The sequence below is a fragment of the Dendropsophus ebraccatus genome, chromosome 5 (genome assembly GCF_027789765.1).
Source record: "Dendropsophus ebraccatus isolate aDenEbr1 chromosome 5, aDenEbr1.pat, whole genome shotgun sequence".
Lineage (NCBI taxonomy): Eukaryota > Metazoa > Chordata > Amphibia > Anura > Hylidae > Dendropsophus > Dendropsophus ebraccatus.
The window spans coordinates 7550760-7566085 of NC_091458.1; the positions used below are offsets into that span (position 1 = coordinate 7550760).

Genomic DNA, 15326 nt, shown 5'->3' on the forward strand with positions numbered 1-15326 from the left:
CATTGCGGCATTATCACACTTATGTATCCCCCACACACATTATCACACTTATGTATCCCCCACACACATTATCACACTTATGTATCCCCCCCGGCATTATCACACTTATGTATCCCCCCCGGCATTATCACACTTATGTATCCCCCCTCACATTATCACACTTATGGATTCCTTCCCCCCCCCTCCCCGGCATTGCGGCATTATCACACTTATGTATCCCCCCCACACATTATCACACTTATGTATCCCCCCCACACATTATCACACTTATGTATCCCCCCCACACATTATCACACTTATGTATTTCTCCCCCCGGCATTATCACACTTATGTATCCCCCCGGCATTATCACACTTATGTATCCCCCCCACACATTATCACACTTATGTATTTCTCCCCCCCCCCCTCCCCGGCATTGCGGCATTATCACACTTATGTATCCCCCCCCACATTATCACACTTATGTATCCCCCCCCCGGCATTATCACACTTATATATCCCCCCCGGCATTATCACACTTATGTATCCCCCCCGGCATTATCACACTTATGTATCACCCCCCACACACATTATCACACTTATGTATCCCCCCCCCCCCCCCCCTCCCCGGCATTACGGCATTATCACACTTATGTATCCCCCCACACATTATCACACTTATGTATCCCCCCCACACATTATCACACTTATGTATCCCCCCCCGGCATTATCACACTTATGTATCCCCCCCACACATTATCACACTTATGTATCCCTCCCCCCCCCCCCCCCCCCCCCCCCCCCCCCCCTCCCCGGCATTACGGCATTATCACACTTATGTATCCCCCCCACACATTATCACACTTATGTATCCCCCCCCCCCGGCATTATCACACTTATGTATCCCCCCCCCGGCATTATCACACTTATGTATCCCCCCTGACATTATCACACTTATGTATCCCCCCCACACATTATCACACTTATGTATCCCCCCACACACACATTATCACACTTATGTATCCCCCCCCACACATTATCACACTTATGTATTCCCCCCGGCATTATCACACTTATGTATCCCCCCCCCCCCTCCCCGGCATTACCACACTTATATATCCCCCACACACATTATCACACTTATGTATCCCCCCCCCGGCATTATCACACTTATGTATCCCCCCCCACACATTATCACACTTATGTATCCCCCCCCGGCATTATCACACTTATGTATCCCCCCTGACATTATCACACTTATGTATCCCCCCCACACATTATCACACTTATGTATCCCCCCACACATTATCACACTTATGTATCCCCCCACACACACATTATCACACTTATGTATCCCCCCACACACACATTATCACACTTATGTATCCCCCCACACACACATTATCACACTTATGTATCCCCCCACACACACATTATCACACTTATGTATCCCCCCACACACACATTATCACACTTATGTATCCCCCCACACACACATTATCACACTTATGTATCCCCCCCACACATTATCACACTTATGTATCCCCCCCACACATTATCACACTTATGTATCCCCCCCCACATTATCACACTTATGTATCCCTCCCCCCCCCTCCCCGGCATTACGGCATTATCACACTTATATATCCCACACACACATTATCACACTTATGTATCCCCCCCCCCCCCCCCCCCCCCGGCATTATCACACTTATGTATCCCCCCCCACACATTATCACACTTATGTATCCCCCCCCGGCATTATCACACTTATGTATCCCCCCGGCATTATCACACTTATGTATCCCCCCTGACATTATCACACTTATGTATCCCCCCCCCGGCATTATCACACTTATGTATCCCCCCACACACATTGTCACACTTATGTATCCCCCCCGGCATTATCACACTTATGTATCCCCCCCCCCCCCACACACATTATCACACTTATATATCCCCCCCACACATTATCACACTTATGTATTCCCCCCCCCCCCCCGGCATTATCACACTTATGTTTCCCCCCCCCCCGCCATTATCACACTTATGTATTACCCCCCCCCGCCATTATCACACTTATGTATCCCCCCCCCCCCCCGGCATTATCACACTTATGTATCCCCCCCCCCCCCCCGCCATTATCACACTTATGTATCCCCCCGGCATTATCACACTTATGTATCCCCCCCCACATTATCACACTTATGTATCCCCCCCCACATTATCACACTTATGTATCCCCCCCACATTATCACACTTATGTATCCCCCCCCACACACACATTATCACACTTATATATCCCCCCCCACATTATCACATTTATGTATCCCCCCCACACATTATCACACTTATGTATTCCCCCCACACATTATCACACTTATGTATTCCCCCCCCCCGGCATTATCACACTTATGTCTCCCCCCCGGCATTATCACACTTATGTATCCCCCCCTGGCATTATCACACTTATGTATTCCCCCCCCCGGCATTATCACACGTATGTCTCCCCCCCGGCATTATCACACTTATGTATCCCCCCCCCCACATTATCACACTTATGTATCCCCCCCACACACACATTATCACACTTATATATCCCCTCCCACATTATCACACTTATGTATCCCCCCCACACATTATCACACTTATGTATCCCCCCCCCAGCATTATCACACTTATGTATCTCCCCCGGCATTATCACACTTATGTATTCTCCCCCCCACATTATCAAACTTATGTATCCCCCCCACACACACATTATCACACTTATGTATCCCCCCCACATTATCACACTTATGTATCCCCCACACACACACATTATCACACTTATGTATCCCCCCCCTGGCATTATCACACTTATGTATCCCCCCCCTGGCATTATCACACTTATGTATCCCCCCCCTGGCATTATCACACTTATGTATCCCCCCCCCCCCCCCGGCATGATCACACTTATGTATCCCCCCTGGCATTATCACACTTATGTATCCCCCCCCCCCCCGGCATTATCACACTTATGTATCCCCCCCCACATTATCACACTTATGTATCCCCCCCCCCACATTATCACACTTATGTACCCCCCCCCCCCCCCACATTATGACACTTATGTATCCCCCCCCTGGCAATATCACACTTATGTATCCCCCCAAACACACTATCACACTTATGTATCCCCCCCACATTATCACACTTATGTATCACCCCCCCCCCACATTATCACACTTATGTATCCCCCCCCACATTATCACACTTATGTATCACCCCCCCACACACACATTATCACACTTATGTATCCCCCCACACACACATTATGACACTTATGTATCCCCCCCCCCCCCGACATTATGACACTTATGTATCCCCCTCCTGGCATTATCACACTTATGTATCACCCCCCCACACACATTATCACACTTATGTATCCCCCCCACATTATCACACTTATGTATCACCCCCCCACACATTATCACACTTTTGTATCTCCCCCCACGTTATCACACTTTTGTATTCCCCCCCTCACACACATTATCACACTGTTATATCTCCTACCCCCCCCACCCCCGGCATTATCACACTTATTCATCCCCCCGGCATTATCACAGTTATGTATCCCCCGGAAGTATCGCATGTATGTATCCCCCCGGGGAATTATCACACTTATGTATCCCCCCCCTCCGGCATTATCACACTTATGTATCCCCCCCCCATCTCCCCCCCCCCCCCCCCACACTGCATTATCACACTTATACATCCCCCTCCCGGCAGTATCACACATATGTACCCTCCCGGCAGTATCACACTTATGAATCCCCCCCGGCAGTATCACACTTATGTTTCCCCCCCCCGGCAGTATCACACTTATACATCCCCCTCCCGGCAGTATCACACATATGTACCCTCCTGGCAGTATCACACTTAATGTATCCCCCGGCAGTATCACACTTATGTTTCCCCCCCGGGAGTATCACACTTATGTCCCCCCCCCCCCCCCCCGGCAGTATCACACTTATGTAACCCCCAGCAGTACCACTCTTATGCATCCCCCCGGTGTGGTCTCCCTGGTGTCTCGGGGGGGGGGGGGGGGTTGGGTTCTCTTGTGTCGGGGGGGGGGGGGCTGTGGTCTCTCTGGTGTCGGGGGGGGGGCTGTGGTCTCTGGTGTCGGGGGGGGGCTGTGGTCTCTGGTGTCGGGGGGGGGCTGTGGTCTCTGGTGTCGGGGGGGGGGGGGCTGTGGTCTCTCTGGTGTCGGGGGGGGGGTGCTGTGGTCTCTGGTGTCGGGGGGGCTGTGGTGTCTCTGGTGTTGGGGGGGGGGTGCTGTGGTCTCTCTGGTGTCGGGGGGGCTGTGGTCTCTCTGGTGTCGGGGGGGCTGTGGTCTCTCTGGTGTCGGGGGGGCTGTGGTCTCTCTGGTGTCGGGGGGGCTGTGGTCTCTCTGGTGTCGGGGGGGCTGTGGTCACTCTGGTGTCGGGGGGGGGGGTGCTGTGATCTCTCTGGTGTCGGGGGGGGTGCTGTGGTCTCTGGTGTCGGGGGGGGCTGTGGTCTCTCTGGTGTCGGGGGGTGCTGTGGTCTCTGGTGTCGGGGGGGGGGGGTGCTGTGATCTCTCTGGTGTCGGGGGGGCTGCTGTGGTCTCTGGTGTCGGGGGGGGGGTGCTGTGATCTCTGGTGTCGGGGGGGGTGCTGTGGTCTCTGGTGTCGGGGGGGGGTGCTGTGGTCTCTGGTGTCGGGGGGGTGCTGTGGTCTCTGGTGTCGGGGGGGTGCTGTGGTCTCTGGGGTCGGGGGGGGGGGGGGTGCTGTGGTCTCTGGTGACGGGGGGGGGTGCTGTGGTCTCTCTGGTGTCGAAAGGGGGTGCTGTGGTCTCTGGTGTCGGGGGGGGGTGCTGTGGTCTCTGGTGTGGGGGGGGGGGGGTGGTGTGGTGTTTGGTGTCGGGGGGGTGCTGTGGTCTCTGGTGTCGGGGGGGTGCTGTGGTCTCTGGTGTCGGGGGGGCTGTGGTCTCTCGTGTCGGGGGGGGGCTGTGGTCTCTCTGGTGTCGGGGGGGCTGTGGTCTCTCGTGTCGGGGGGGGCTGTGGTCTCTCGTGTCGGGGGGGGGCTGTGGTCTCTCTGGTGTCGGGGGGGGGGCTGTGGCCTCTCTGGTGTCGGGGGGGCTGTGGTCTCTCTGGTGTCGGGGGGGCTGTGGTCTCTGGTTGCGGGGGGCTGTGGTCTCTCTGGTGTCGGGGGGGGGGCTGTGGTCTCTCTGGTGTCGGGGGGCTGTGGTCTCTCTGGTGTCGGGGGGGGCTGTGGTCTTTCTGATCTCAGGAAGGAAGTGATGTGTTGCAGGCTAATGATAATTCGGGGGGGGGGAGGATCAATTCTGCAAATGAAGCAGAGCGATGTTCTGCAGAGATTGCAGCTCTTATCGCCTAGGTTTTAATACCGATATCTGAATACCTGGCCCTCCTGTCCTCCTTCCTGGGGGTCTCCACGCTTTGGGGGGGGGGGGGAGGGGTTCCTGGCAGCCCCATACAGAGGAAACAGATGGGGGGGGGGGGTTCCTGGAGTTCATGACCTGGAGGTGACAGCGCTCGCAGAACAATGGAGGCGACGTCACCGGAGTTTATACAGCGTTTGTTTATATATCTGTAAGAAACACAGTGGAGGCCGCGGGAGAAACGTAGAGGAGCCCCCCCCCCAACATATATTAAGGTTTCCATCATGTCCTCCCTTTCCCTTCTTCCCTCCTGTAACATATATTAAGGTTTCCATCATGTCCTCCCTTTCCCTTCTTCCTCCTGTAACATATATAAAGGTTTCCATCATGTCCTCCCTTTCCCTTCTTCCTCCTGTAACATATATAAAGGTTTCCATCATGTGCTCCTTTTTCCTTCTTCCTCCTGGGCGCTCCCTGTGTGCGGTCTGCTCCTCCTGGGCGCTCCCTGGGGACGGTCTGCTCCTCCTGGGCGCTCCCTGGGGACGGTCTGCTTCTCCTGGGCGCGGTCTGCTCCTCCTGGGCGCTCCCTGGGGGCGGTCTGCTCCTCCTGGGTGCTCCCTGGGGGCGGTCTGCTCCTCCTGGGGGCGGTCTGCTCCTCTTGGGCGGTCCCTGGGGGCGGTATGCTCCTCCTGGGCACGGTCTTCTCCTCTTGGGCGCTCCCTGGGGGCGGTCTGCTGCTCCTGGGCGCTCCCTGGGGACAGTCTGCTTCTCCTGGGCGCGGTCTGCTCCTCCTGGGCGCGGTCTGCTCCTCCTGGGCGGTCCCTGGGGGCGGTCTGCTCCTCCTGGGGGCGGTCTGCTCCTCTTGGGCGGTCCCTGGGGGCGGTATGCTCCTCCTGGGCGCTCCCTGGGGACGGTCTGCTCCTCCTGGGCACGGTCTTCTCCTCTTGGGCGCTCCCTGGGGACGGTCTGCTCCTCCTGGGCGCTCCCTGGGGGCGGTCTGCTCCACCTGGGCGCTCCACAGGGGCGGTCTGCTCCTCCTGGTGGGCGGTCTGCTTCTCCTGGGTGCTCCCTGGGGGCGGTCTGCTCCTCCTGGGGGCGGTCTTCTCCTCCTGGGCGCGGTCTGCTCCTCCTGGGCGCTCCCTGGGGGCGGTCTGCTGCTCCTGGGCGCTCCCTGGGGACAGTCTGCTTCTCCTGGGCGCGGTCTGCTCCTCCTGGGCGCGGTCTGCTCCTCCTGGGCGGTCCCTGGGGGCGGTCTGCTCCTCCTGGGGGCGGTCTGCTCCTCTTGGGCGGTCCCTGGGGGCGGTATGCTCCTCCTGGGCGCTCCCTGGGGACGGTCTGCTCCTCCTGGGCACGGTCTTCTCCTCTTGGGCGCTCCCTGGGGACGGTCTGCTCCTCCTGGGCGCTCCCTGGGGGCGGTCTGCTCCACCTGGGCGCTCCACGGGGGCGGTCTGCTCCTCCTGGTGGGCGGTCTGCTTCTCCTGGGTGCTCCCTGGGGGCGGTCTGCTCCTCCTGGGGGCGGTCTTCTCCTCCTGGGCGCGGTCTGCTCCTCCTGGGCGCTCCCTGGGGGCGGTCTGCTCCTCCTGGGCGCTCCCTGGGGGCGGTCTGCTCCTCCTGGGCGCTCCCTGGGGGCGGTCTGCTCCTCCTGGGCGCTCCCTGGGGGCGGTCTGCTCCTCCTGGGCGCTCCCTGGGGGCGGTCTGCTCCTCCTGGGCGCTCCCTGGGGGCGGTCTGCTCCTCCTGGGCGCTCCCTGGGGGCGGTCTGCTCCTCCTGGGCGCTCCCTGGGGGCGGTCTGCTCCTCTTGGGCGCTCCCTGGGGGCGGTCTGCTCCTCCTGGGCGATCTCTTCCTCTGTCTAGCTGTTAGTGATTCTCCTCCTGTCACTATTGTCAGCCATATTAGCAATCTCTCCTCCTGTAGTTCTTCCTGGCAGAGGTCTCTTCCCTCCCATCCATCCCGCTGGATATACATGACTGTCCCTCTTCCCTCCGGGGTGATGTCTGACTTGGGGAGCAGATGCATCAACTTGTGATACCCCAGGAGCCAGCAGGATAGAAACCAGGGCATGCTGGGAGTTGTAGTTGCTGTAGGAAGTAGCTAGCTTCTCCTCCTGGCTGTATTACAGGGCGGGGGTCCGGTGTAACCTCCCTCACATTCCCCATGTGACGCCTCATTTCCTGAGCTGAGATTCCGTCACAGTGTACCGTGCCCTCTGGACGCCCTCTGGTCGCGGTGACCTCATAGCTGCAGTGATGTCATCAGATTTACTTCCTGTCCTCTCCATTCAGTGACTGTAGCAGTGTGTGAGGAGATGGAGAGGATGTGGTGAACAGTCACCGCACGCTCCTGACTCATCAGCAGTGGCCGCCCCCGGGCCTGGAGGACACCGGCCCTGCTCACCTCACTCTGGGGGAACCCTGCTGGGCCTGGCCGCCCCCTCTATCCTGAGATGTGGCACAAAGAGGAAGTGCAGAGCTGTGAGGGCGGCTGTGCCTGATGAAGCAGAGCTGTGTGTGTGCTGGTGAGGGCGGATGTGCCTGATGAAGTAGAGCTGTGTGTGTGCTGGTGAGTGTAGCTGTGCCTGATGAAGCAGAGCTGTGTGTGTGCTGGTGAGTGTAGCTGTGCCTGATGAAGCAGAGCTGTGTGTGCTGGTGAGGGCGACTGTGCCTGATGAAGCAGAGCTGTGTATGTGCTGGTGAGGGCGGATGTGCCTGATGAAGCAGAGCTGTGTGTGTGCTGGTGAGGGTAGCTGTGCCTGATGAAGCAGAGCTGTGTGTGCTGGTGAGGGCGGCTGTGCCTGATGAAGCAGAGCTGTGTGTGCTGGTGAGGGCGACTGTGCCTGATGAAGCAGAGCTGTGTGTGTGCTGGTGAGGGCGGATGTGCCTGATGAAGCAGAGCTGTGTGTGTGCTGGTGAGGGTAGCTGTGCCTGATGAAGCAGAGCTGTGTGTGTGCTGGTGAGGGCGGCTGTGCCTGATGAAGCAGAGCTGTGTGTGCTGGTGAGGGCGGCTGTGCCTGATGAAGCAGAGCTGTGTGTGCTGGTGAGTTTAGCTGTGCCTGATGAAGCAGAGCTGTGTGTGTGCGCTGGTGAGGGCGGCTGTGCCTGATGAAGCAGAGCTGTGTGTGCGCTGGTGAGGGCGGCTGTACCTGATGAAGCAGAGCTGTGTGTGTGCTGGTGAGGGTAGCTGTGCCTGATGAAGCAGAGCTGTGTGTGCTGGTGAGGGCGGCTGTGCCTGATGAAGCAGAGCTGTGTGTGCTGGTGAGTTTAGCTGTGCCTGATGAAGCAGAGCTGTGTGTGTGCGCTGGTGAGGGCGGCTGTACCTGATGAAGCAGAGCTGTGTGTGCGCTGGTGAGGGCGGCTGTACCTGATGAAGCAGAGCTGTGTGTGTGCTGGTGAGGGTAGCTGTGCCTGATGAAGCAGAGCTGTGTGTGTGCTGGTGAGTGTAGCTGTGCCTGATGAAGCAGAGCTGTGTGTGTGCTGGTGAGGGTAGCTGTGCCTGATGAAGCAGAGCTGTGTGTGTGCTGGTGAGGGCGGCTGTACCTGATGAAGCACAGCTGTGTGTGTGCTGGTGAGGGTAGCTGTGCCTGATGAAGCAGAGCTGTGTGTGCTGGTGAGTTTAGCTGTGCCTGATGAAGCAGAGCTGTGTGTGTGCTGGTGAGTTTAGCTGTGCCTGATGAAGCAGAGCTGTGTGTGTGCTGGTGAGGGCGGCTGTGCCTGATGAAGCAGAGCTGTGTGTGCTGGTGAGTTTAGCTGTGCCTGATGAAGCAGAGCTGTGTGTGTGCTGGTGAGGGCGGCTGTACCTGATGAAGCAGAGCTGTGTGTGCTGGTGAGTTTAGCTGTGCCTGATGAAGCAGAGCTGTGTGTGTGCTGGTGAGTTTAGCTGTGCCTGATGAAGCAGAGCTGTGTGTGTGCTGGTGAGGGCGGCTGTGCCTGATGAAGCAGAGCTGTGTGTGTGCTGGTGAGGGCGGCTGTACCTGATGATGAAGCAGAGCTGTGTGTGTGCTGGTGAGGGTAGCTGTGTCTGATGATGAAGCAGAGCTGTGTGTGTGCTGGTGAGGGCGGCTGTGCCTGATGATGAAGCAGAGCTGTGTGTGTGCTGGTGAGGGCGGCTGTGCCTGATGAAGCAGAGCTGTGTGTGTGCTGGTGAGGGTAGCTGTGTCTGATGATGAAGCAGAGCTGGGTGTGTGCTGGTGAGGGTAGCTGTGTCTGATGATGAAGCAGAGCTGGGTGTGTGCTGGTGAGGGCGGCTGTGCCTGATGAAGCAGAGCTGTGTGTGTGCTGGTGAGGGCGGCTGTGCCTGATGATACAGCAGAGCTGTGTGTGTGCTAGTGAGGGCGGCTGTGCCTGATGATACAGCAGAGCTGTGTGTGCCTATGCTTCCTATAACACTGTGCTGAATTTATGTTCCCACATGGCCGCCATCATACATGTCACATGACCCCGCCAGTGTCTGACTATGGCTGCCGGGGGATTCCTGGTGGTGGGGCGGCTGTGTAGCCGGGGGCTGTCCCATCATCTGAGGAATGTGCCGAATATTTACAGCTCCCGGGGAAACAGCTGCTGCGGGGAAGAGGAAAACAGCTGCACCCACCTCACCAGGCCGCACCACTCTGTATCTAAGCCTGCCTAGTGAGAGGCTGTATCTAAGCCTGCCTAGTGAGATACTCTAAGCCTGTCTAGTGAGATGCTGTCTCCTTACACAGCCATGCCTATTGTGTGACGCTGCCTGTGCACCCAGTGTATCTAAGCCTATCATACATGATACTGTCTGCTAATCGCACTGTATCTAATCCTTTTATAAATGATACAGCCTGTTGACCCACTGTATCTAATCCTATCACATACGAGCCTGCCCGCTGACCCACTGTATCTAATCCTATCACATATGATACAGACTGCTGACCCACTGTATCTAATCATATCAAATATCATACAGCCTGCTTACCCACTGTATCTAATCATACCACATACGATTCTGCCCGCTGACCCACTGTATCTAATCCTATGACATATGATACTGTGTGAAACAGTCTGCTCAGCTGCTGTATCTCAACCTGTGGTGTGTGATATAGTCTGCTGTGTCAATGTATCTCAGCCTGGGATACATGCGCTGTCCTCCGTCCTGCGCTCGGTCTGTGGTGTGTGATATAGTCTGCTGTGTCAGTGTATCTCAGCCTGGGATACATGCGCTGTCCTCCATCCTGTGCTTGGTGTGTGATATAGTCTGCTGTGTCATTGTATCTCAGCCTGGGATACATGCGCTGTCCTCCGTCCTGCGCTCGGCCTGTGGTGTGTGATATAGCCTGCTGTGTCAGTATATCTCAGCCTGGGATACATGTGCTGTCCTCCGTCCTGCGCTCGGCCTGTGGTGTGTGATATAGCCTGCTGTGTCAGTGTATCTCAGCCTGGGATACATGTGCTGTCCTCCGTCCTGCGCTCGGCCTGTGGTGTGTGATATAGCCTGCTGTGTCAGTGTATCTCAGCCTGGGATACATGCGCTGTCCTCCGTCCTGCGCTCGGTCTGTGGTGTGTGATATAGTCTGCTGTGTCAGTGTATCTCAGCCTGGGATACATGCGCTGTCCTCTATCCTGCGCCTGGTGTGTGATATAGCCTGCTGTGTCAGTGTATCTCAGCCTGGGATACATGTGCTGTCCTCCGTCCTGCGCTCGGCCTGTGGTGTGTGATATAGTCTGCTGTGTCAGTGTATCTCAGCCTGGGATACATGCGCTGTCCTCTGTCCTGCGCTTGGTGTGTGATATAGCCTGCTGTGTCAGTGTATCTCAGGCTGGGATACATGCGCTGTCCTCCGTCCTGCGCTCGGCCTGTGGTGTGTGATATAGTCTGCTGTGTCATTGTATCTCAGCCTGGGATACATGCGCTGTCCTCCGTCCTGCGCTTGGTGTGTGATATAGCCTACTGTGTCAGTGTATCTCAGCCTGGGATACATGCGCTGTCCTCCGTCCTGCGCTCGGCCTGTGGTGTGTGATATAGTCTGCTGTGTCAGTGTATTTCAGCCTGGGATACATGCGCTGTCCTCCGTCCTGCGCTCGGCCTGTGGTGTGTGATATAGTCTGCTGTGTCAGCGTATCTCAGCCTGGGATACATGCGCTGTCCTCCATCCTGCGCTCGGCATGTGGTGTGTGATATAGCCTGCTGTGTCAGTGTATCTCAGCCTGGGATACATGCAGTGTTCTCCGTTCTGCGCTCAGTCTGTGGTGTGTGATATAGTCTGCTGTGTCAGTGTATCTCAGCCTGGGATACATGCGCTGTCCCCCGTCCTGCGCTTGGTGTGTGATATAGCCTGCTGTGTCAGTGTATCTCAGGCTGGGATACATGCGCTGTCCTCCATCCTGCGCTCAGCCTGTGGTGTGTGATATAGCCTGCTGTGTCAGTGTATCTCAGCCGGGATACATGCGCTGTCCTCCGTCCTGCGCCCGGCCTGTGGTGTGTGATATAGCCTGCTGTGTCAGTGTATCTCAGCCTGGGATACATGCGCTGTCCTCCATCCTGTGCTTGGTGTGTGATATAGTCTGCTGTGTCAGTGTATCTCAGCCTGGGATACATGCACTGTCCTCCGTCCTGTGCTCGGTCTGTGGTGTGTAATATAGTCTGCTGTGTCAGTGTATCTCAGCCTGGGATACATGCACTGTCCTCCGTCCTGCGCTCGGTCTGTGGTGTGTGATATAGTCTGCTGTGTCAGTGTATCTCAGCCTGGGATACATGCGCTGTCCTCCGTCCTGCGCTTGGTGTGAGATATAGTCTGCTGTGTCAGTGTATCTCAGCCTGGGATACATGTGCTGTCCTCCGTCCTGCGCTCGGCCTGTGGTGTGTGATATAGCCTGCTGTGTCAGTGTATCTCAGCCTGGGATACATGCGCTGTCCTCCGTCCTGCGCTCGGCCTGTGGTGTGTGATATAGTCTGCTGTGTCAGTGTATCTCAGCCTGGGATACATGTGCTGTCCTCCGTCCTGCGCTCGGCCTGTGGTGTGTGATATAGCCTGCTGTGTCAGTGTATCTCAGCCTGGGATACATGTGCTGTCCTCCGTCCTGCGCTCGGCCTGTGGTGTGTGATATAGCCTGCTGTGTCAGTGTATCTCAGCCTGGGATACATGCGCTGTCCTCCGTCCTGCGCTCGGCCTGTGGTGTGTGATATAGTCTGCTGTGTCAGTGTATCTCAGCCTGGGATACATGCGCTGTCCTCCGTCCTGCGCTCGGCCTGTGGTGTGTGATATAGCCTGCTGTGTCAGTGTATCTCAGCCTGGGATACATGCGCTGTCCTCCGTCCTGCGCTCGGTCTGTGGTGTGTGATATAGTCTGCTGTGTCAGTGTATCTCAGCCTGGGATACATGCGCTGTCCTCCGTCCTGCGCTTGGTGTGAGATATAGTCTGCTGTGTCATTGTATCTCAGCCTGGGATACATGTGCTGTCCTCCGTCCTGTGCTCGGCCTGTGGTGTGTGATATAGCCTGCTGTGTCAGTATATCTCAGCCTGGGATACATGTGCTGTCCTCCGTCCTGCGCTCGGCCTGTGGTGTGTGATATAGCCTGCTGTGTCAGTGTATCTCAGCCTGGGATACATGTGCTGTCCTCCGTCCTGCGCTCGGCCTGTGGTGTGTGATATAGCCTGCTGTGTCAGTGTATCTCAGCCTGGGATACATGCGCTGTCCTCCGTCCTGCGCTCGGCCTGTGGTGTGTGATATAGTCTGCTGTGTCAGTGTATCTCAGCCTGGGATACATGTGCTGTCCTCCGTCCTGCGCTCGGCCTGTGGTGTGTGATATAGTCTGCTGTGTCAGTGTATCTCAGCCTGGGATACATGCGCTGTCCTCCGTCCTGCGCTCGGTCTGTGGTGTGTGATATAGTCTGCTGTGTCAGTGTATCTCAGCCTGGGATACATGCGCTGTCCTCCGTCCTGCGCTTGGTGTGAGATATAGTCTGCTGTGTCATTGTATCTCAGCCTGGGATACATGTGCTGTCCTCCGTCCTGTGCTCGGCCTGTGGTGTGTGATATAGCCTGCTGTGTCAGTATATCTCAGCCTGGGATACATGTGCTGTCCTCCGTCCTGCGCTCGGCCGGTGGTGTGTGATATAGCCTGCTGTGTCAGTATATCTCAGCCTGGGATACATGTGCTGTCCTCCGTCCTGCGCTCGGCCTGTGGTGTGTGATATAGCCTGCTGTGTCAGTATATCTCAGCCTGGGATACATGTGCTGTCCTCCGTCCTGCGCTCGGCCTGTGGTGTGTGATATAGCCTGCTGTGTCAGTATATCTCAGCCTGGGATACATGTGCTGTCCTCCGTCCTGTGGTGTTAGACTTGAGCCGTGATGAATAATGCATCTGGTTATTGTATAACAGCGGAGGGGGAGGGGCCGCCCTGCTCTGTATATATATATATATATATATGTATGTTAGAGGTCGTGTATCGCTGTTGTTTGTACAGCACGTTTATCAGTAAAGACTCCCTCGGACGCTGGGACCTGTTATACATCTGATTACGGTAGAAATGGGGACGTTGTTGGTAACGTCCACAGTACATCTGTGTGTTTGCTGCCACATTTACAAATAGACACTAAAATGCCGCCATTTATGTGGAAGGCGGGGCTGTGTGGCCTGTAGTGACCTATCAAAACTCAGCTTTCACTTTGTATGACCTTGTAACCTATAGCAACCAATCAAAACTCAGCTTTCACTTTGTATGACCTTGTAGCCTATAGCAACATGCTCTTCATAGCAGCCAATCAGAGCATAGCTTCCATTATCTACCCCACTCTGGAATAATAAAAGCTGAGCTCTGATTGGTTGCTGGGATACTGTAACCATACACTTTCCATAGCAACCAGTCATGGCGCTCCCCTCTTTGAGCGTTCCTATGAGTGTCTTGGTGACACTTATGTTTGTATAATAATGGAGGATTATTGAAGCCTCTGATCCCGGTGATCGCTGAGGCTCGTCGCCATAACCAGACATTGCTATCATGACTACTCTTAAAGGGATTTCCAGGATTAGAGAAACATGGCTGCTAAAACAGCGCCACTCCCGTCCACAGGTTTTATGAGGTATTACAGCTCAGCCACGAATTATACCATAAATTATGGACAGGGGTGGCGCCATTTCTGGAAGAGCCGTCATGGACAACCCCTACAACCAGAATAGGTGCAGAAGTCTGGGAAAGCTGGGTGACCTGTGATGGCCGCCATATTGGATGTCACCTCACTTTTCTATGCTGGGCTCTGCAGGGTTAGGATGTTGCAGCATTTAGTCTTGTTTTCTGGTTTTGTGGGAAAGCAAAGTTTTGCAGCATTGCCTGAAAGCAGAATAACACTGACCATATTGGCTGTCACCCAGCTTTCCCGGAAGCAGATTCAGTGATGGGAGCGATCCCTGATCCTGTGATCCTTCTGCCTCATGTACGCCCATCGGCTGTGACCGTACGCCCGCACCGCCGCGCTGAGCCACTTGTTTACACAAGGGAGAACCAGCAGCCGGCCTTATTTGCCTATGTAAATCCCCCCGGGGTAAGATCAGGTCATGTGACAGGAGGTGGGGGGGGGGGGTCTACAGGATTGTGAACGCTCATGGACTCACTAATCAGGGGCACTGTTTATAGACAGGTGCTATGTACTGTGCCCCATACATAATACTACCCCGGAGTGATGTCAGTACCATGTCCTCTCAGCAGTACCCCGGAGTGATGTCAGTACCATGTCCCCTCAGCAGCAGTACCCCGGAGTGATGTCAGTACCATGTCCCCTCAGCAGCAGTACCACGGAGTGATGTCAGTACCATGTCCCCTCAGCAGCAGTACCACGGAGTGATGTCAGTACCATGTCCCCTCAGCAGCAGTACCACGGAGTGATGTCAGTACCATGTTCCCTCAGCAGCAGTACCCGGAGTGATGGAGTGATGTCAGTACCATGTCCCTTCAGCAGCAGTACCCAGAGTGATGTCAGTACC

The 15326-nt window shown here is 55.9% G+C and overlaps 1 protein-coding gene across 3 annotated transcripts in view; it reads left to right on the plus strand.

The window, feature by feature from the left end:
* The window catches only part of INPPL1 (inositol polyphosphate phosphatase like 1), a 67014-nt gene that overhangs the window by 2265 nt on the left and 49423 nt on the right, over window positions 1-15326 (plus strand). Inside the window, exon 1 of one of the 3 annotated variants that reach the window (XM_069969432.1) lies at window positions 14226-14428. The exons of 1 other annotated variant lie outside the window; for it this stretch is intronic. In XM_069969432.1, the coding sequence (XP_069825533.1) occupies window positions 14385-14428 (44 nt within the window). In that variant the 5' untranslated portion in view covers window positions 14226-14384. Of the gene's footprint in view, window positions 1-14225; window positions 14429-15326 lie in introns of those variants that run through there. One more of the 3 variants, XM_069969433.1, reaches the window with a different exon arrangement.